The 21,302-nt window shown below is 39.0% G+C and overlaps 1 protein-coding gene across 2 annotated transcripts in view; it reads left to right on the plus strand.

Annotated features, from left to right (window-relative positions):
• Positions 1-20,462, plus strand: part of LOC121970641 (RNA-binding protein L-like) — a 28,681-nt gene extending 8,219 nt beyond the window's left edge. Inside the window, exons 3-7 of one of the 2 annotated variants that reach the window (XM_042521470.1) lie at positions 18,988-19,043; positions 19,108-19,184; positions 19,333-19,429; positions 19,506-19,658; positions 20,180-20,462. In XM_042521470.1, the coding sequence (XP_042377404.1) occupies positions 18,988-19,043; positions 19,108-19,184; positions 19,333-19,429; positions 19,506-19,658; positions 20,180-20,185 (389 nt within the window). In that variant the 3' untranslated portion in view covers positions 20,186-20,462. Of the gene's footprint in view, positions 1-18,987; positions 19,044-19,107; positions 19,239-19,332; positions 19,430-19,505; positions 19,659-20,179 lie in introns of both variants that reach the window. The other variant, XM_042521469.1, reaches the window with a different exon arrangement.
• The last annotated feature ends 840 nt before the right edge of the window (positions 20,463-21,302 follow it).

The raw sequence follows: 21,302 nt of genomic DNA on the forward strand, positions 1-21,302 counted from the left end.
TGCTCTTTTTAATATCAGATTCATGCTTAGTTGAGATAAGACAAGTAAATTCAACCTATTATAACTTCCAAGATTGGTCTTGACATTATTGCTCTCCTGTAGAAGTTGTTTTCTTCAAGTACTTATCTTTCATAACTTGGGCTCATTAAATATGGTATTTAGTGAAGTGCACTTATAGAAACTCATATTGTCTCAAAGCAGGATTCCATACTACCTTCATTTAGGGCATGGAATTGACTTCAACTGAGATGCATATCACCTATAGTGGTGACCCTGGTTAGGTCAGTGTTTTGATAATGTCGTAATTTGGTTAGTCCTTTTTTTGTGGCATTATTTGCTACAATTTATTTTTTTACCTTTTATGTAACTAATGTAAATTAGTTTTTTTTTAATCACACCTTGATTCCTGCTTGTTTCTATATTTTAGTTCCCTCTGTTTCTTGCATTTGGCACCTGCTGGTTGAACTTATTATTGTTATAATCTTGCAAATCAAGCCTTTTGAATCATACCTTGATTCGTGCTTGTTTCTATATTTTAGTTCCCTCTGTTTCTTGCATTTGGCACCTGCTGGTTGAACTTATTATTGTTATAATCTTGCAAATCAAGCCTTTTGAATCGGCTTTCTGATCTTTTTGCAACACATTTTTTTTTCTTCTGATGCATCTAGTTTTCGGTCTATTACTGAAGGAATACCAATCTATGTAGTTATATTTTTTTTTAAATTGCCAATATTTATAATTTGGTCCAGTGACCTGTGTTTCTTGTTCTACTGTCTTTTTGTAATCTTTGCTTTTATAATACTAAAGTTATTACTTGAGAGATAGTTCTACTAATGTCTCTTATGTTTCTTTATCATTTTTCTTCTTTTTTTTAAAAAAAAAAGATATTTAAAAAAAATTTAAGTGCAATTGATCTTCTTGATGATTCAGTGACAATGTTTAGCTTGTCAAATAACTTTCCTCTGGTTGTTAACTAGCGTCCAGCAAGGAAGTGATTTTCTTCAATATTGCTGGCATTCTTTTACAACTATGCATTCATTTATTATCATTGAAGTTTTTGGAGTTATCAAGCTGCTTCCTGTTGCTCAATGGTAGTAATTTTGGATCTGAAACATTCAACAGTTGTTATTAAATGATTTTGTTGGTGACTGCGTTTGGGTTTCGATGTTTGACAATACATGGAGATTGCAGATGCAATCCTCCGATTGGAAGAATGTTGATATAATTTTCATCTGGTCAAGGGATGACCAGTTTGATGTGAAGAAGAGTTAAGTATGTCAAGGTTGACCGGATACTTGACTGGGAAAGTCCTAATGGGAGGTCAGGTAAGGGAAAATCCCGGTGAGTGAAGTCAGGTAAAAAACCTAGTGAGTGAAGCTAGGCAGGTGAAAGTCCCGGTGAGTGAAGCCGGGTACTGGGAAAATCATGGTGAGTGAAGCCAGGTGAAAAGACCTAATGAGTGAAGCTAGGCAGGTGAAAGTCCCGGTGAGTGAAGTCGGGCAGTGGGAAAATCCTAGTGAGTGAAGCCAGGTGAAAACCCTAGTGAGTGAAGTCAGGCAGAAGGAAAGTCTTGGTGAGTAAAGCCAGGCAGAAGGAAAACCCTAGTGAGTGAAGCTAGGCAGAATGAAAGACCTGGTGAGTAAAATCGGGCACGTGGAAATCCAGGTGGGTCAAGGTTGACCGGACACAGTGTTGGGAAGCCCAAGTAGGTCAAACGATTGGCCGGATACTTGGCACGAGGAAATCCAGATGGGTCAAAGGTGACCAGACATCTGGTGGAAGTCCAGTCATGGAGGACCGAACACTTGGCACGAGGAGAAAAGTCCAAGTGGGGCCAAAGGGTTGACCGGACACTTGGCGAAGAAGTCCCAGCAGGTCAAAGTTGACCGGATGCTAGGCATGAGGAGTTCCAATAGGTCACGGTTGATCAAATGTAGGATTTGGGGACCCTAGACTTGAGTTAAGTAAGTCAAAGGGAGGTCAATCGATTAACCGATCGATTGAATCGAAACTCAATCGATCAACCGATCGATTGGGCACAGTGCTGCGATAAATGACAACCCAATCGATCAGTCGATTGATTGGGAGCCTATATCACGCACACAGTAGCTTCCCCAATCGATCAGCTCCCCAATCAATTGGTCAATCGATTGGGGCCATGTTTTCCGCGCAGACGCGTGAGAACAAAAGAAGGCTGAATCGATCAGCCGCCTCCCCAATCGATCAACCGATCAATTGGGCAATGACCGTTGCGCAGGATTAAAGCTGTTGGCAAGCGATCTCTTCAGCAGTTCTTTGTGAGCATCTTCCCGATCTTCACGTGAGCGTCTCTACAACTCTCCGCCAGTTCTTGAAGCTTCTTGGAGCAAAGTGTTGTTGCACTTCCAAGGTCAAGAGGCGTTCCACAAGGAGAAGAAGTAAGCTAAGGTTTTGTAAATCTTGTAAGATTTGTATTGTATAAGCTTGTTTTTCTTTTCTTGTTGTATTCAGAGTTTGTGTAAGGAGGCTTCTCCGCCTTCGGTAGTTACCGTAAAAGAGTGTTTTCATAGTGGATGAGCATGTCGTGTGTGGATCCTTGGATTAGTCACTTCTTCTTGAAGTGGATACCAAGTAAATCCTCGTGTTAGCGTTATAAGTCTTGTTTCGAGTCCTTCTGCTGCATATCAACAACAACGAAGTAAGTCAACGAAGCGTGACGAGCTATTCACCCCTCCCCCCTTCTAGCTACAAATCGACCCTAACAAGTGGTATCAGAGCGAGGTCGCTCTTCACCGGAATCATCGCCGGAAAGGACAACGAGCTAGAGGAAGAAGAAGTTGAAGCAAGTTCAAAAGTCGAAGACTTCATCAAAAGGCTTAACTTTAAATGGAATTCCAAGATGGACTTGGATTCGACACGAGGGTGCCTCCACCATTCATATCAATGAGCTTCGATTCTTGGAAATCAAGGATCGAAAATTTCCTCATGATGGAGATAGAGCAATGGTTTGCTAAAATGAAAGGCTTTGAAGCTCCAAAAGACTCAAAGGGCAAAATTCTCAAGAAAAGCAAATGGAGCAAGGAGCAAATTCAAAGGTGCGAGGCGAACGACAAGGTAACCAAATTATTGGTTAGTTTATTGCCAAGCACAATCATTTGCAAAATTGGAGAATATAAGGATGCAAATGAACTATGAAGCAAATTGGCCAAGCTTCATGAAAAATCTTCCACCGCACCAAACCAAGAGAAATCTAAAGAGGGCGACTCATTGGAGCAAGACCAAGAGGAAGAGGACTCCGAAGTTGAGAAATGCTCAACTTCCGAAAAGGAAATCCAAGAAGCTTCATCCTCAAAGGAGTGCAACCAAAAGAGCAAAGAGGGAGCATACTCTTTGTTTCATGTGCAAGAGGATGAAGATGATGAAGCCTCCACCTCTAAGATTGAGGGGGAGTGTAGATCATTGACTCCGGAGCGAGAAGAAGCCTCTATCTCCGGATCAAGTGAAGAAGAAGAAGATGGTGTCATCTCCACAAGTCAAGAAAAATCAAATGGAGGATCATGTGTCCCCCCTACAAGTAAAGGTATAACAATTTCAATTATTAATAATAAAAATCATATCATTTGCTTTGAGTGTAAGGAACATGAGCACTATAAGAGTAAATACCATAAATTGACCAAGAAGAAGGGTCAAGTGGCACCAAAGGGCAAGGAGAAGCCCAAGGAGACCGTCCCCACAACAAAGAAGAGCAAGGAGCACATTGTGTGCTTTTCTTGCAACCAAAAAGGACATTACCGGAACCAATGTCCAAAGGGGAAGAAATCGGTCAAGCCTAAAGGAGGAAGCACAAGTAAAGGGGAGCTAAAAAGCATGCTAGAAATAGTTTATATCATTTTAATACTATTTATCATAAAAATAGAAGGCATGATCGGATTAAAGAAAAATATGTAGCTCTTCATACCAAGACTACCTCTCCTAAGGTTAAGAAGGTAGATAAACTAGGCAAGAACACTAGGGCTCTTAGTTATAAGCTTAGAAATAGAAATGCTCATAGGAATCAAGAAAAATCAAAATTTATGGATTTATGGAAAGAAAATCAAGTCTTAAGGAACTTGATAAAATAGAAAAGATCCTAAAATGAATGAAAAATATTCTAAAAGGGAAAAATGAGCATAACCTATGTTTAGGAACACAAAAGCCATCAAATGACCATAAAGGTTTGGGATACAAACCTAAGACCAAGAAATATGTGACTTCTTATCATAGGGTTCCATATAGTTATGAAACCAACCCTAGGTCTAGTGGTCAAGTAAAAATACAAAGGAAGTTATCCCTATAAGTATTTTTGCCAAGACAAATGCAACTAAGACTTTTAAGAAGTCTAAGAAAGTCACCAAAAGGTCACAAGGGAAGCAATCCCTAGAGTTGACCTAGTGGAAGTGACCAAAGCTTCTAAGAAGCCTAAAAAGGTCATTAGGAAGATATCTAAGGAAGTTATCCCTAATGAATACCTAGAGCATCCAAGGAGCACCAATAGGTGTTGGGTTCATAGGAGCATTTTCTCTACTCCTTAGATGAGTTAGAGAGTGTTAACTCTAATTGGAAGGGTAGTTAACCCAACCTTGATAAAGTTGACACTTGGAGAACATTTTCAAGGTTATAGATAACCGTTGAAAATGAAATGGATTATTGTTTACTTTTGGAAGAGTAAAATATGTTGGTGCAACATCCCTCAGGTTAAGGTTGACCTGGTTGACCAAGCTGAGTCTGGGTTTGGGTTTAGATGTTTGACAATAAGATATTGATTGAAGAAGAGTCAAGTAGATCAAGGTTGACCAAATACTTGACTGGAAAGTCCTAGTGAGTGAAGCTAGTCACATGGAAAACCCTAGTGAGTGAAGCTAGGTGAAAGTCCTAGTGAGTGAAGCCAGGCAGAAGGAAAATCCTGGTGAGTGAAGCCAGGTGAAAGTCCTAGTGAGTGAAGCTAGGTGAAAGCCCTGGTGAGTGAAGCCAGGCAAGGGAAAATCCAGATGAGTCAAAGGGATTGACCAGACATCTGGTGGAAGTTCAAGTAGGTCAAGGGAGTGACCGAATACTTGGCACGAAGAGAAAAGTCCAAGTGGGTCAAAGGGATTGACCGGACACTTGGTGAGTGGAGTCGAGGAGTGACGGATCTGGCGTACGATGTACCAACAGTCAAGGTTGACGGATGTTGGTTTGGGAGTATTGGGACTTGGTTGGGGACTCATCGGATCGATCGATGGATCGATCCAAAGCTTAACGCGACAGTCTGGATCGATCCGTGGATCGATCAGATGTCAATCGATCGGTGGATCGATTGGGACGATGTTGTCGCGATAGCGCCGGATCGATCCGTGGATCGATCCGGAATTTTAGCACAGAGGCGCTCCGGATCGATCCGTGGATCGATCCAAGCCTCCCGATCGATGGGAACTTCGAATCGATCGGGTTCGGCCGTTAGCGTCGATTTAAGCCGCAGACGAGCGTTGTCTTGGCGCATCTCTTCTCGAGATTCATCTCCGATCTCGCCACTCCTCCACGAACTCACAAAGCTCGGCATCGCTCAAGGATCTCGAAGTTCTCCAAGTCAAGAGGCAGATCAAAGCCAAGAAGAGAAGCTAGGGTTAGGGTTTGTACTCATTGTAAGCTTGTATTTCTTGTATCCTTTCCCTCTCTTCTTGTATTGAGTCTTGTAGGGCTTCTCCGCCCTTGGTAGTTACCATAAAGGAGAGTTTTATTAGTGGAGGGTGTGTGTGTTGGTGTGGATCCTTGGATTAGTCACCTCTTGTGAGGTGGATACCAAGTAAACCAACCGTGTTAGCGTTGTGTGATTGTTTCTGTATTTTCCGCTGCCATATCTTTGAAGAAACAAGCAACGAAGCACATCGAGCAAGCGACGAGCTATTCACCCCCCCCCTCTAGCTACTTTTGGTCCTAACAAAATATGCCAAAATTTGAGAGATTGAACTTAATTTGAATTGACACACTTGAGAAAAGCATAAGAAATGTCAAGTTGGGATTTTGGTATTTCCTTAAGGAGTTAAGGACAAATTTAAGTCTTAAGTTAAGTGTTTACTCTTTGGAAGAGTAAAACTTGTTAAAATTTGAGGAAGTGTACTTAATTTAAATTGGCACACTTCAGAAAAGTGAAAGAAATGCCAAGTTGGGTTTTGACATTTTCTTGAGAAAAATATGGGCAATCTAGGATTAATTTTAGGTTTAACTAAGGATTTAAGATACTTAGATAGATGATCTAGGTATATTTTATTTATGCTAATTGCCATGATTGTTTGCCCATCATATGCCATGACATTATACTTTGCACTCCCGCTTACTATGAAAAACAACAAAAATACCATGGCATGTCATATATACATCATGTAGCTATAATAGATTTTCTTTTGAAAATTATTTATATTTTAATGTATGACATAAAATCATTATGTATTATTTTAATTTCCTTGCAATTAAGGACAATGACATTTACTAACAAGTAACATCCTAGGTGGATGTTCATAACTCTTAAGATGCCTAGATAAATATGCATGATCCCTAGTTTAGGGCAAAACCAAAATCCATATCTCACAAAGACTATAAGGTGACTTGTATGTGTTTTAGTACACATTAGATACAAGTGAGATGTTAGGATGATGAACAAGACTCAAGATGTTGATTTAGTGAGTCTTATTGAGTTTTGATTTCATCTAAACACAGTTATGTGTACTCTAATCATTGGAAAAACTAATGTACAAGTCATGTGTATTGAGCCCAAAGAACATGGTTGGAAATTGATTTTGAAAATGATTTTAAAATGCTTTTGGAAAACCTTGGCGAAGGCTATCTTTTGATAGCAATTATTATTGAAAAGTTAGACACAAACTTAGAAGAAATATTAAAGTTTTTACAAGTTTCTAAGTTTGTGTCAATCTTTGAAAATAAAATGTATTTTCTTAGAAAATTATTTTTCCATGATAGTATATACCCTAAACAATGTCTACAACAAGTTTCATGATTTTTAGAATTTTGTAGAATTTTTGGGGAGTTTCTGAATTTCGCTGAAATTGAATTTAAGAAAATCAGAACTCCAATCGATCGGGTGATTGATTGGAGTGTCTCAATCGATTGAGCGATCAATTGAGATGGGAGTTTCTTGCAAGCAGAGGCTCTTAGAAAATTATTTTTCCATGATAGTATATACCCTAAACAATGTCTACAACAAGTTTCATGATTTTTAGAATTTTGTAGAATTTTTAGGGAGTTTTTGAATTTCGCTGAAATTGAATTTAAGAAAATCAGAACTCCAATCGATCGGGTGATCGATTGGAGTGTCTCAATCGATTGAGCGATCAATTGAGATGGGAGTTTCTCGCGAGCAGAGGCTTGTGGGATCGATTAGCTGATCAATTCAACAATGCTGAATCGATCAAGCAATCAATTTAAGGTGATTTCTGTGAACAGAAACTCACGGAATCGATCAGTGGATCGATTAAAATTAGTGTCAATTGATTGAGTCCTAACCTAATCAATTGAAAACGTTGATTTTGGCTGGGAAAGTCTGATTTCAGCACTTTAAGTTATTTTTAGTCTTTTTAACCATTCCTAACCCCCTGAATTATATTTATATACATTTAGGGGGAGTTTTCATGATGAAAATAAGGAGAAATGGTTAAGGAACACTAGGTTGAAGTTTAGGATGAGGTTTGCCTTCAAATATTGATACTTAAATCTCAAAACTTCAAAATTTTGAGTTTCCTAAAGGTTTAGGGATTTCAAGTCATTATTGGTGCAATGACATAAGTTTGATGCATGTCTTTAGGGGAGTTACTTTTTAAGGACATGAAAATTAATTTTTCAAATACCTTGAAAGGTGGTTAACCTTCGTTAGAGTAAATGCGCAAGGTTGAGCATTGAAAAACAATGAAGAGTGAATATCTTCGTTGTTAAGTTGTGAATGCTCAAGGATGAGCAGTATGAAGTGGATTAATACTCAAGGGTGAGCATTGGATGAAGGGTATGTGACCTTCATTGTAGTGTTGTGAACAACATGTGAGGTTGTGAACAACGTTGAGTAGCTCTTCATGGGGAGAGTTTTTGATGTGTGCCAATAGGGGGAGAAATGTAGGGTTTAAGTTAGGCATTCATTATCCAAAGGGGGAGTTTGCCCTCTAGGAAAGGGAGAGAATGAAGGAAACCCTCATTCAATCATTGACATGAAGAAGGAGTTGAGGCTATGGGATTATCCTAACTTAAAGGTATTGTCAAACATCAAAAGGGGGGAGATTGTTGGTGTAATATCCCTTGGGTCAGGTTGACCAGGTTGACTAAGCTTGAGTTGGCTCAAACTTGAGTTTTGATGTTTGGGGTTCGATGTTTGACAATACATGGAGATTGTAGATGCAATCGTCTGATTGGGAAGATTATTGATACAATTCTCATCTAGTCAAAGGATGACCAGTTTGATGTGAAGAAGAGTCAAGTAGTCAAGATAAATCAGATACTTGATTGGGAAAGTTCTAACGGGAGGTTAGGCAAAGGAAGATCCTGATAAGTGAAGCCGGGTGAAAGACCTAGTGAGTGAAGCTAGGCAGGTGAATGTCTCGGTGAGTGAAGCCGGGCAGTGAGAAAATTTTGGTGACTGAAGCCAGGTGAAAGACCTAGTGAGTGAAGTTAGGCAGGTGAAAGTTCCGGTGAGTGAAGCCCGGCAGTGGAAAAATCCTGGTGAGTGAAGCTAGGTGAAAACCCTAGTGAGTGAGGCTAGGCAGAAGGAAAGACCTGGTGAGTGAAACCAGACACGTGGAAATCGTGGTGGGTCAAGGTTGATCGGATACCTAGTGTTTGGAAGTCCAAGTAGGTCAAAGGATTGACCGGATACTTGACACGAGGAAAATACAGATGGGTCAAAGGTGACCGGACATCTGGTGGAAGTCCGGTCGTGGAGGACCGGACACTTGACACGAGACAGTAAGTCCAAGTGGGTCAAGGTTGACCGAACACTTGGTACGAGGAGAAAAATCCAAGTGGGTCAAAGGGTTGACGAGACACTTGGCGAGAAGTCCCAGCAGGTCAAGGTTGACTGGATGCTAGGCATGAGGAGTTCCAACAGGTCACGATTGACCGGATGTTGGATTTGGGGACCCTAGACTTGAGTTAAGCAAGTCAAAGGGAGGTCAATCAATTAGTCGATTGATTGAACCACAATCGGTTCGATCGATTGGGCACAGTGCTGCGACAAATGGCAGCCCAATCGATCAGTCGATTGATTGGGAACATATATCGCGCACACAGTAGCTTCCCCAATCGATCAGCCGACCGATTGGCTCCCCAATCGATTGGTCAATCGATTGGGGCCAGGTTTCTCGCGCAGACGCGAGAGAACAAAAGAAGGTTGAATCAATCAGTCGCCTCCCCAATCGATCACCCGATCGATTGGGCAGTGACTGTTGCGCAGGATTAAAGCTGTTGGCGAGCGATCTCTTCGGCAGTTCTTCGTGGGCTTCTTCCCGATCTTCACGCGAGTTTCTCCACAACTCTCTGCCAGTTCTTGAAGTTTTTTAGCAAAGTGTTGCTGCACTTCCTAGGTCAAGAGGCGTTCTAAAAGGAGAAGCAAGTTAGGGTTTTGTAAATCTTGTAAGATTTGTATTGTATAAGTTTGTTTTTCTTTTCTTGTTGTATTTAGAGTTTGTGCAAGCTACGTAAAAGAGTGTTTTCATAGTGGATGCGCGTGTCGTGTGTGGATCCTTGGATTAATCACCTCTTCTCGAGGTGGATACCAAGTAAATTCTCGTGTTAGCGTTGTGAGTCTTGTTTCGAGTCCTTCCGCTACATATCAACAATAACGAAGTAAGCCAACGAAGCACGAAGTAAGCCAACGAAGCGCCTAGCTACAAATTAACTCTAACATATTTGTCTTTTGTCTAGCAGATTCTCTTACCTGCTTTTTTCTGTGTAGCATGAATTTGCCTTATTTCTAAATTATTTCATCATTTAACTGCATTACTGTTATTTAAGTGGTTATAGAGGTGATTAACCAACACAACATCTTATTCTCCTCATTGTCTTTTGTTTTAATAGCTTTAAACTAGTCAAATGATGGAATAATACTTTACTAGATTTTCCATAGTGATTTCATTTACACATTTAGTACAAATTGGAATTCTTTTTGGTTTTTGTCAGTGGATTGCTTTAATGGTATCATATTTGGATAATGCATCATGTGACCAGATTTAATGGGTTAATGACGCCGGGCGGGATAGAGTATCCTGTGGGCTGATGAGAAGAGGAAAGATTGAGAAGAAGACAAGAAGAGGACCCTCCAAGAAGGAAACTTTTTATTAAAATTTGGGTTAATCCCTCAACATCTACTCTAATAAGGAAAGAAATTACAATTCACAGATCTTAATTCAAATCTTGTAAAGAAAGGAAATAAATTTTTATCCGAAAAGGAAAGTAATTATCTTAACGATCTTAACTTAAATTGATGATTATGGTTTCACTGGTAACAGACGTAGGTTTTGAATTCTGCACGCGTGACGACAGACAAAGCCTGATTCCGAGTCCTTAGTCAAAAGTTATGTTCGTTTGAAGTTTGAAGGCTCATATTGGACTTCAACATGGATTGGGCCTGCATCAGTCTCCTCGAATTGAAAAGAACTCGCTCTCGAGTTCAAATCAACTTCATTAGCAACCGTTGAATAAGGAGTTAGGTGCTTCACATTGAAGACATCAGAAGTCTTCAGATGACTAGGAAGGCACCACCTATAGGTATTGTCATTAATCTTCTGTAGTATCTCACATGGTTTGATTTTTCTATCCTTTAGCTTAATATATTCTCTAACAGGAAAATGATTACGAGTCAATATAGCCCAGACAAAATCTCCAATCTCAAAAAGTATCTGTCGACGATAACGATCGACTTGAGCCTTATACTTAGTATTGCTTTTCATAATTGTAGTTTCACCTGCTCATGAATACCTCAAAGATAGGGGTGTAAATGAGTCAAACCTCTCGCGAGCTATTCAGGTCTTGGTTTTAAAAAAAAATGTTCGTTCGATTGAGTTAACGAGCCGAGCTCGAGTTTGATTTCGAGATCGAAAACATTATCTAGTCGAGCTCAAACTTAACAGTATTTGGTTTGTAAACTCGCCAACATGTTCGTTAGCTTGCGAACATGTTCGTTTAGAGGCTCATGAACGTGTTCGTTAAGAGACTCGCGAACATGTTCATTTATATATATATATATATAATTAAATATCACATAAATAATAAATATAATAATATATTATTAATTATTATAGCTAATTATCTTAACAAGCTCGAATTAAGCTCATTTAATTTTTAAACAAGCTTTTTTCGAGCTGAGCTTGAGCCAAATTCGAGCTATTTAATTTTATTAGGAGTTGAGTTCGAGCTTAAGAACTAAAGTTGGAATTGAACTGAGCCGAGCTCGAGCCTCTTACTGTTCGGCTTGGCTCGTTTACAACCCTACTCAAAGATGCTCTGTCATCTTATTTGCTTTAGGACTAATTCACCCTACACGTGGAACAGTGTCTAAGTCTAGAACTGCTTATGAATTTCGGCCATAGATAATCTCAAAAGGACTCAATCCCGTGGTCCTATTTTTCGATCTATTTTAGGCAAACTCTGCTTGCGGTAACACCAAGTCCCATCGCTTTGGTTTAGTTCCTGTAAGGCGTCTCAAAAGATTGCCTAGACTTCGATTCGCCACCTTGGTTTGCCCAGTAGTTCCTGTAAGGCATATTAGAAGATTGCCTAGTCTCCAATTCAAAACCTCAGTTTGTCCATCTGTCTGAGGGTGATAAGCACTATTAAAATTTAACTGTGTTCCTACTTTCCCATAAGCTCTTTCAGAAGTGACTGATGAATTTGGTATATCGATCTGAAGTCATGGACCGAAGAGCATTATGGCAATCTCAAAAGGACTCAATCCCGTGGTCCTATTTTTCGATCTATTTTAGGCAAACTCTGCTTGGGGTAACGCCAAGTCCCATCGCTTTGGTTTAGTTCCTGTAAGGCGTCTCAAAAGATTGCCTAGACTTCGATTCGCCACCTTGGTTTGCCCAGTAGTTCCTGTAAGGCATCTTAGAAAATTGCCTAGTCTCCGATTCAAAACCTCGGTTTGTCCATCTGTCTGAGGGTGATAAGCACTATTAAAATTTAACTGTGTTCCTACTTTCCCATAAGCTCTTTCAGAAGTGACTAATGAAATTGGTATATCGATCTGAAGTCATGGACCGAAGAGCGCCATGTAAACGCACGATCTCCTTGAAATAAAGATGGGCAATCCGTGCAGGATTCATAATCTTCCTGCAAGCTACGAAATATGTCATCATTGAGAATTTCTCAACAACAACAACAAGAATTGAGTCTGAGGCTCGTTGGGTGTGGGGTAATCTCAATACGAAATCCATGCTGACATCAAGTCAAGGAGCTTTAGGAACGGGTAGGGGAGTGTACAAGCCTGTTTGGGTTAGAACCCGTTAGACATACAGAACATCAATTAAAAAAGTGAGTCACATCGCTGGTCGACTTGGGTTAATAGAAATTGGCAGAGATCAGGGCCAACGCCTTATCACGTCCAAAGTGCCCCTCATCATGAAGCTCGATCATAATCTACTGTCTTAGAGAGTGGTCTAGAATGCACAACTGCAACCTACGAAACAAATAATCATTATGCAAAATAAAATCATGTCGGTAACCATCATGTACCTTCTGGAATATCCTTCCGAATGATGGGTCAGTTGCATACATATCTGGAAAAATCTCAAAGCCCGCAACGCTAGTACTCATGATACTGAGTAATGAAGAACGCCGACTCAAGGCATCTGGGGCATGGTTCAGACTTCCAATTTAGTGCCTTAGTGTAAAGGTGAACTCTTGCAAGTAAGCCATCCACTTGGCATGCCACCTCCTCAGCTTGTGTTGACCATTGATATACTTTAGTGCTTTATGATCAGTGAACATGAATTCCTTCTGGATTAGGTAGTGTCGGTAATGCTTCAAGGAGTGCACAATGACATATACCTCCAAGTCATAGTAGAATAATTTTTCTTGGACCCAAAGAGTTTCTCGCTGAAGAAAGTAATTGGTCACCCAGATTGACTCAGAACACCCCCGATATCTATGTCGGATGCATCATAGTTGATCTCGAATAATCTATCAAAATTAAGAAGTGCTAGAATTGGTGCTTCTGTCATCCATTGTTTGGCTAGTTGAAACTTAGTTTTTGTTTCTTCAGACCACTTGAAGTCTCTTCCTTTGAGACACTCAGTGATAGGAGCAATTAGAGTACTAAAATTTCTTATGAATCGACGGTAGAAAGAAGCTAAGCCATGGAAGCTTTTGACATCGTGCAAGGTCATCGGTTGAGGCCACTCCCGGACTGCATCTATCTTTGATCTGCATATACATCATCAGTTGACACAATAAAGCCAAGGAAAGTTACCGATGTAGTAAAGAAAGAGCACTTCTTGTTTACAAATAAGCACCCCATTTTAAGCTTTTCGAAGACAACATGGAGATGATCGAAGTGTGATGCCCTTGTCAGACTGTAAACGAGGATATCGCCAAAGTATACCACTACAAACTTTTCGGGTCGCAAAAGATTTGATGCATAAACCTCATGAAGGTGATGGGCTCATTGGACAGTCCAAAATGCATGACTATCCACTGATATAGCACATGTTGTGTCTTGAATGTTGCATTCCATTTATCACCAAGCCTTGTTCTGATCTAGTGGTATTCATTTTTAAGGTAAATTTTTTAGAAGACTTTAGAACCAGATAAGCTGATCCAACATGTCGTCCAAGCGGGGAATTGAAAACCTGTACCTTATTGTATTCTTGTTGATGACTCTGCTATCAACACCCATACGCCATAAGCCATCTTTCTTCGGTACTAGCAGGGTAGGAATTGCACAGGGGCTTATGCTCTCTCAGATGTGTCTCTTTTCCAGCAACTCCACCACCTGATGCTGCAATTCTTTTGCTTTTTTAGGGCTAAGGCGATAAGTTGGCCGATTATGCAAATTCGACATCGGAACAAGGTCAATCTAATGTTGGATATCTCCCATAAGCGGTAGCCTAGAAGGAAGATCCTCCAACATCAGCTTATCAAAATCTAGCAGCTGCTGTACTTTGGCTAGTTACTCAGCGTCCATGGTCGGAGCAATACTTTGGCATGGTAGCAAAGTATATACAACTCCATGCTCCACTTCATTTAAAAATCTGGATATAGAGTATTTTTAGCTACAGGGATTGGAGTAGTTCCTACCACGACGCCAACACAAATTTTTTTCCCTTGACGTTAAGGGCATAGGTATTCTTTCGCCCATCATGAACAACAATACATGATATGCATCCATGACCACCACGTCACACCAGACACTATCAAAATATTTGCCAATTGAAAAGGAAACAAGGAATCGAGACTGTTACCTCGCTTTCTTTATTCAGCTAAGATAACTTGTAGGGTTTAGAATGACGGTTTGTCTTCGGTTGTAATTTCTGGACAACCTCTACGAATATTACATTCTCACAACTGCCGCTGTTAATAATCATCTTATAGACTTTATCTGCGATGGTGGAGGTAGTGTGAAAAATATTGGTTCTCAACCAATCGTCCCCCGAATCGCCCTTGGGAGTCACTTTTACGAACGACCAAAGTCTTCATGACCATCGTCATAAATCACTTCGTCAGATGCTTCATGCATCGGATCGCCAATTGTTGTTGTATGTTCTATCACTTCTTCCTCGATCAACAAGTTTTTGCGCTTCGGATTAGTAGAAGAGGGCTTCCGACATTTGTGCTCCATATGTCCTATCACCACATATGATAGGGGTCTTAGAGTAAACCTATGGTAACTGCTGTGGTGGTCGCTGCGATGATTGCCTCGGTAGTTGCTGTTGTGAAGGATGAGAATTTTGAGGGCGAACTTGCCGATTGTTTTGGTCACCTCTCCCCGCTGGTTTTTTATTTTGTTGCCTTTCAGCCGCCAGTGCGCATTGAAAGTCCTCTGACACTGTCAAGAATAAATGAAGACTGAGGGCATCTTGCAAGGCCAAACACTGACCCCCTAAGTAATGTGCCACTTGCTGTTCCTCAATCTCGGATAGGTCATTTCGGGTCACCAGTTGAAAAAACTCTTCTGTGTATTCGCCGACGAAGGGAAGGAAGTGTACAACTTTATGTCTTAATGAGTGAAGTCGCTGGAACAGAGTTTGGGTGTAGGCGAAGGGAAGGAAGTGTTCCTTTATGTTTTCCTTCAGATAGTTATGTGGGATTTACCTTGTTTGTTCCGAGAGCGCCGCATTTGTTTCGACCATGCTAATGCTCGCCCTTTGAGTCTGATGGCAATTAACTTCACTTTCATCCAATTTGGAACTTGTTGGAGTGTATACTTAAAAGTTTAGCTTTTGTACAGATTTATTTTGAAATAAAGAATCACATTAGTCAAATGTTTACATTTATTTGTTAAATGCAATTGTTCAATTAATTTATATAGTAGATAATATGGAGTGTGGAGTCACACTTAGAAGATCATGTTGTCGGTTCTCTATAAATTATAAACAGTTGCTCACGACTAAGATGGAAAGGAACAAACCATCAGAATAGACGTAGTGTAATTAAGTATTAGTTTATCTTGACTAATAAATTACTGATACACTTTAAGTGTAATGAGTAGGATCATTTAGGTAAGTTCTTTTTGTACTGACTTAGTAAAAGAACTAGACCTTAGTTATTATGGAAGTGTGTGCTCTTAATCCTAATATAATAACAAGCATATATATTTAATATTTATTTCTTTGACTTATCAAAGGGTGAGGTTTAGCTCGATAAATCAATATGCCCGATAAGTTGGGAAATGATATTACTTATAGTGTGTGCTGTTGATTATAGAAGGAATCTGTGTCCTAGTTATCTAGGTTGAGAATGTCCCCAAGAGGAGCTTATAAGGATTGCCATGTCAAACACTCCAGGTCGACTTAGTCCGACATGACAATAAAGCTGAGTGGTACTACTCTAGGAGCTAGATATTAATTAAGTGAGTTATCAGTAACTTACTTAATTAGTCGACATTCGTAATCTTAAACACAGGGAGACTAACACACTCATATTAACAAGGAGCCCATAATGTAATTTGTGATTGGTGCAGTAGTGCGGTAATAACTCTCTAGTGGAATTAGTTATTATCGATGAACTTGAGTAGTGTGTTCGGGGCGAGCACGAGATACTCAAGATCATCGAAAGGCCAAAACCAATTTCACCTCTAGGTCCCTGTTGTAGCCTCAATAAAGCCTCAAGTCCATCCAAAGAAAAGTCTATCTTGGTGCCCAAGGAGGGGCCGGTTCATTGCTTGGTGACCAAGCAATGGTCGGCCACATATTCTCTAGAAGTGGCCGGCCCTTGCCTTGGGCAAGGGGGCCGGCCGCAATATTTAAATTAGGAAGGTTGTTTTGAATTTTTAAATTTCCTCAGATATTTACAATTTATAAAAAGAGATATTTTAAAAATTTATAAAATTTTCCTAATTTAAATTAGGCCACAAGGTTTTAAAAGAGAGTTGTAAAATTTATAAAACTTTCTTTTAAAAAGAAATATTATTAGAGATGTTTTAAATTTTAAAACTTGGTTTTAAATTTTAAAATTTTCCTTTTAATATCCACATTAGAAAAAAAAAGAGAGTTTGTAAAATTTTATTAGAAGTTTTCTTCTTTTAAATTTTATAAATTTTTTTTCTTTCTTTCCCTTTTAATAAGTGGCCGGCCACCTTGCTTGGTGCCCAAGCAAGGGGCCGGTCAAATAATTAAACATCAACAAATAGTTGTTTAATTAATAAATCAATCTAGGGTTGATTAATTAAAAGGAAAGATAAAGAAAAAATTAAAAGGAAATAGGAATGAGTCTAATTTTTTATAAAACTCTTTCCATAATTTTCCGTTGGGAAACTAATATAAAAAGGGGGGAAGGGGAAGCCTTAAAAAACATAACAATTGATATTGTGTTGTTGGAGATCATCAAGTGGCCGACCCCTCTCCCTCTCTTCTCTTTGCTCTCTTTTGCTCCTTTGTGGTGGTGATGGCCGAATTCTAGAGAAGGAGGAGAAGCTTTCCGGGTGGTGTTCGTCTGGGAGGATCGTCGTCCACACGACGTCTAAGAGGAGGCGAGGGATACGACAGAAGATCTCGAGGTTTTTAGCATACAAGGAAGAGGTATAGCTAGTATTTAATTTCCGCATCATACTAGTTAATTTTTCTTTGTATAAATACCAAATACAAGAGACATTCGATTCTTGTTTTTCGAATTTAATTTCGATGTTGTGTTCTTTTTCTTTTTTCCTTGTGATTTGATTGTTCCTTTTGGTTAACCTAGAGTTATATAAGGAAATTAAATATTAACTTTCCTTAAAAGGCTTTGTCTAGTCGGTGATGGTTGCTCCCATATCCAAGAAGGCCAAGTGCCTCGACATGCAGTACTGGAAGCCAATTTTGGAAACTAATATTTAATTGAATTTATAACTTAGGTGATTTGGATCAAACGTGTTAAGTTCCGTAGGAGATCTAAATCTAAACCTAAAAGAACATATAAGTTAAACTTGGAATCAAACGTGTTAAGTTCCGCCGGAGATACAAGTTTAACTTAAAAGAACACATGGTAGCTAGGAAAGGTTCAGATCACGTACAAAATTTTTGTCCGAGCCATTGGGTTTTCCGAGTAGCAACCAACAACTCGCTTGTAGTCGAAGATTTGCTCCACTTCATTGATCGAGTCGATGAAGTTCTCTGCTAACAACGAACCAGAAAATTTTGGCAGATCCCGAAATCCAAAGTCTCCAACAGACTCCTCGTCCATAGCGTATATGAGTTCTCGAAAGAAGACTCAGATCCACGATATGAAATCACACGATCCTCGAGATCTTGCGTCGCCATACGCTAGGTTAAATTTGACACTTGCCTCCGTAAATCCTCAATCGTCATTATGTCCTTGACGCTATGACCACGGTGCTCAGCTTCCTCCGCTGAAGCTTGCCTGTTGTTGCGATTGTGACTACGACCACGACGACCCGCCATTGGATATGTTGATGACCTTCTTGCGCCCTGATACCAACTGACGCCACTATCCTGCAGGCTGACAAGAAGAGGAAAGATTGAGGAGAAGATAAGAAGAGGACCCCCTAAGAAGGAAACTTTTTTATTAAAATTCGAGTTAATCCCTCAACATCGAAACATGACTCTTATATAAATTATAACCTAAGACTCAAATAAGCAAATAAATTACAATTAACATATCTTAATTTCAATCTTGTAAAGAAAGGAAATAGATTTTTATCTGAAAAGGAAAGTAATTATCATAACGATCTTAACTCAAATCAAAATGCGGATCAAGACAAATTCTCTCTAAAAAATACTAGAAATATGAAAATTACTCTAAATACCTGAAAAATAAAAATTATCAAAAATAGCAAAAAGACCTTGAAAATGGTTTAAAACTGTGGAATTTGGGTTGAAAATTTGATGGTTACAGTTTCACTAGTAACAAACGTAGGTTTTTGAATTCTACACGTGTGACGACAGACAACTTGATTCTGATTCCCAAGTCAAAAGTTATGTCTGTTTGGAGTTTGAAGACTCGCATTGGGATTCAACATGGGTTAGGCCAGCATCAGTTGATTGACATCAACTAATCTGTGAATGCTCAATGAAAATAGAAGGTGCTTAGTGCTGCGGGCTTTGATCCAAGCCAATTTCTACCTTCAGAGGTTGAGCTATCCTCATTCATTAAGCACAACCCTTAAAAGTCCTTAATTACAAACCTCATATAACTTGTGATATGTAAGTTGTGAGAATGGACAATACTTGAAGTGTTCGTAGTCCACATTTAATTGTGGTTCATTGTAGGTTAGCTTTCAATTACTTGTCTTCATCATTGTGATTTAAGATTCATTGTATTGAAATGTTTTGTTTTTGTTTGCAGTTTCATACCATGCTACACCAAATACTGAGTCTGACAATGATCCAAATAATACCACTGTAAGTACTTGGTTTAAATTTTCATGAGGCTTTAATAATCTGAAATGGATGAATTGATTTGCAGTTATTTGTTGGCGGGCTGGATTCAAATGTCACAGATGATCTATTGCACCATACTTTTGGTCTATATGGAGAGATTCTGTATGTTAAAATACCTGTTGGCAAGCGTTGTGGCTTTGTTCAATTTGCTAACAGGTTAACTTATAATTGAATTAGGCATCTTGGGAAACAGGGTAATTTTTTTATTAATTTTTTATGTAGTATTTTGTCTTTATTTTGTTTTTCTCAGAACTAGTGCTGAGGAAGCCTTGAAGATGCTAAGTGGGACGTCATTGGGTGGACAAAACATCCGGCTTTCATGGGGTCGCACTCCAACAAATAAACAGGTTGAACATTCTCAGGTTCTAAAGGCTTAGAAATCTTTTAATTTTTTTTTCATTTATTCTTTTTATTCTTTATCAGCCACAGCAAGATCCCAACCAGTGGAATGGCAGCTACTACGGCTACAACCAAGGATACGAAGGCTATGGATATGCTGCTCCTCAAGATCCTAATATGTATGCTTATGCAGCATATCCAGGATATAGTAACTATCAGCAACAACCGCCTCCTCAGGTAAAACCTTGTTGGTAATGCCGTTTCATGTGACACCATCATCTTACTATAAGTGATCACTTGTGCAATGATAATCTGGCATGTCGTTACCACCAAGGATCCATTTTTTCATGCAAAATTTTGTTTCCACTTTGCAGTTAAATTTGAGTTGCATGCTATTCCTGGTGATCATATTGTATGGAACCCTCAATCTTGATCCTGGTCATATCAAATTCTGCTTTCATTTTTCATCCTTTTATAATGTCTTGCATATTATATGGCCGGTCTGATTTCATAAATCAATAGGTAAACTTGTCTTATTACAAAATCAAGTAGGGAATTTGACTATATGCTTGTTAACCAACTTTGGGGGAAAACATGCCTTCAGCACAAAGCCATCCCATGGCTTTGGGGATGATGTTGATGCATCGTTGTTTCGCTGTTTGCCTGAAGAGTTTCTTGTTTTATGATTACACTGTTCCATGTGTACTGTGACATTAATTCAGAATTTTTTTTTTCTATGTCGATTTTGATTCTTGCAGGCATGAACAACACAAATGATGATGGCGGTGTTGCGCCATTGAGATCTGAAGATGAAGCTTTGGGCATTCAGTAGTTTGGCTTGTTTCTGTTTGTACCAATTCCATTAGTAATTAGTAGGTTGGTTCTTGCAGTATAATTCTTGCGATAGATGTTAAGTGAACATGAATGACCTGATAACAGTGATATAATTTGTGCTAGTTTTAATGAATTGTGATGTCAGAGATTCTGTTTAACTGCTTGATTCCAGTGCAGTGATTGAGCCATCTTTTATTTTCTTTAACCATTACGATCGATAAATAGGGATATGTTCTGATATTAACTTGTTTGCTTTATGGGAATGGTTATTGATCCGGTCTAAAGCAGAGAAGACGACTCAATGGGAAGGTGATTGTGATGTTGAATGTGTGAAGACTTTGAGATGACAAAAAATGTCGTGAAGCGTTCCTACAAGTTAAAATGAGCATTAGCAATTGGGCTAGTGAGGGATCCCAGAACAGACATTTTGACGTTCAAGTCAGTGACTGATCAAGTGGAAAGTAAATGAACAGTAGTGAAATGAGCAGTAAATGTACGTGTAGTGTTTGCGTAATGCAAGTGTATATGTGTATGTAGATGGAGATTTTTTTTTATAGTGATATTATTTTTCTGTGCATGAATCTCGATCCACTGTTAAAAAAAGACAAATGATAAATGTGTTATGATACCTTTTTCAAAGTGAACCCTTAATCTTTGTGTTTTGTAAAGTAAAAATTTCTAGTGTCTAGCTAGTATAAGGGATATTCTCTTGATTATCTAATAGCTGTCACATAAGAAGGAATGTTAGGCAGTTGAGTAATACTATAAGAAGGAATGTTAGGTAGTAGAGATAAGGGTGTTTATACTTTGTGTTAGTTTTGATGAATTGTGATGTCAGAGATTCTGTTTAACTGCTAGGTTGCAGTGCAGTGATTGAGACATTTTTTTATTTTTTTTAAACCTTTACTATCGATAAATAGGAAGATGTTCAGATATTAACTTGTTTGTTTTATGGTAATACTTATTGATCCTGTTTAAAAGTAGAGAAGACGACTCACTAAGAAGGTGATTCTGATATTGAACATGCGAAGACTTTGAGATAGCAAA

The sequence above is a fragment of the Zingiber officinale genome, chromosome 4A, assembly GCF_018446385.1.
Source record: "Zingiber officinale cultivar Zhangliang chromosome 4A, Zo_v1.1, whole genome shotgun sequence".
NCBI lineage: Eukaryota > Viridiplantae > Streptophyta > Magnoliopsida > Zingiberales > Zingiberaceae > Zingiber > Zingiber officinale.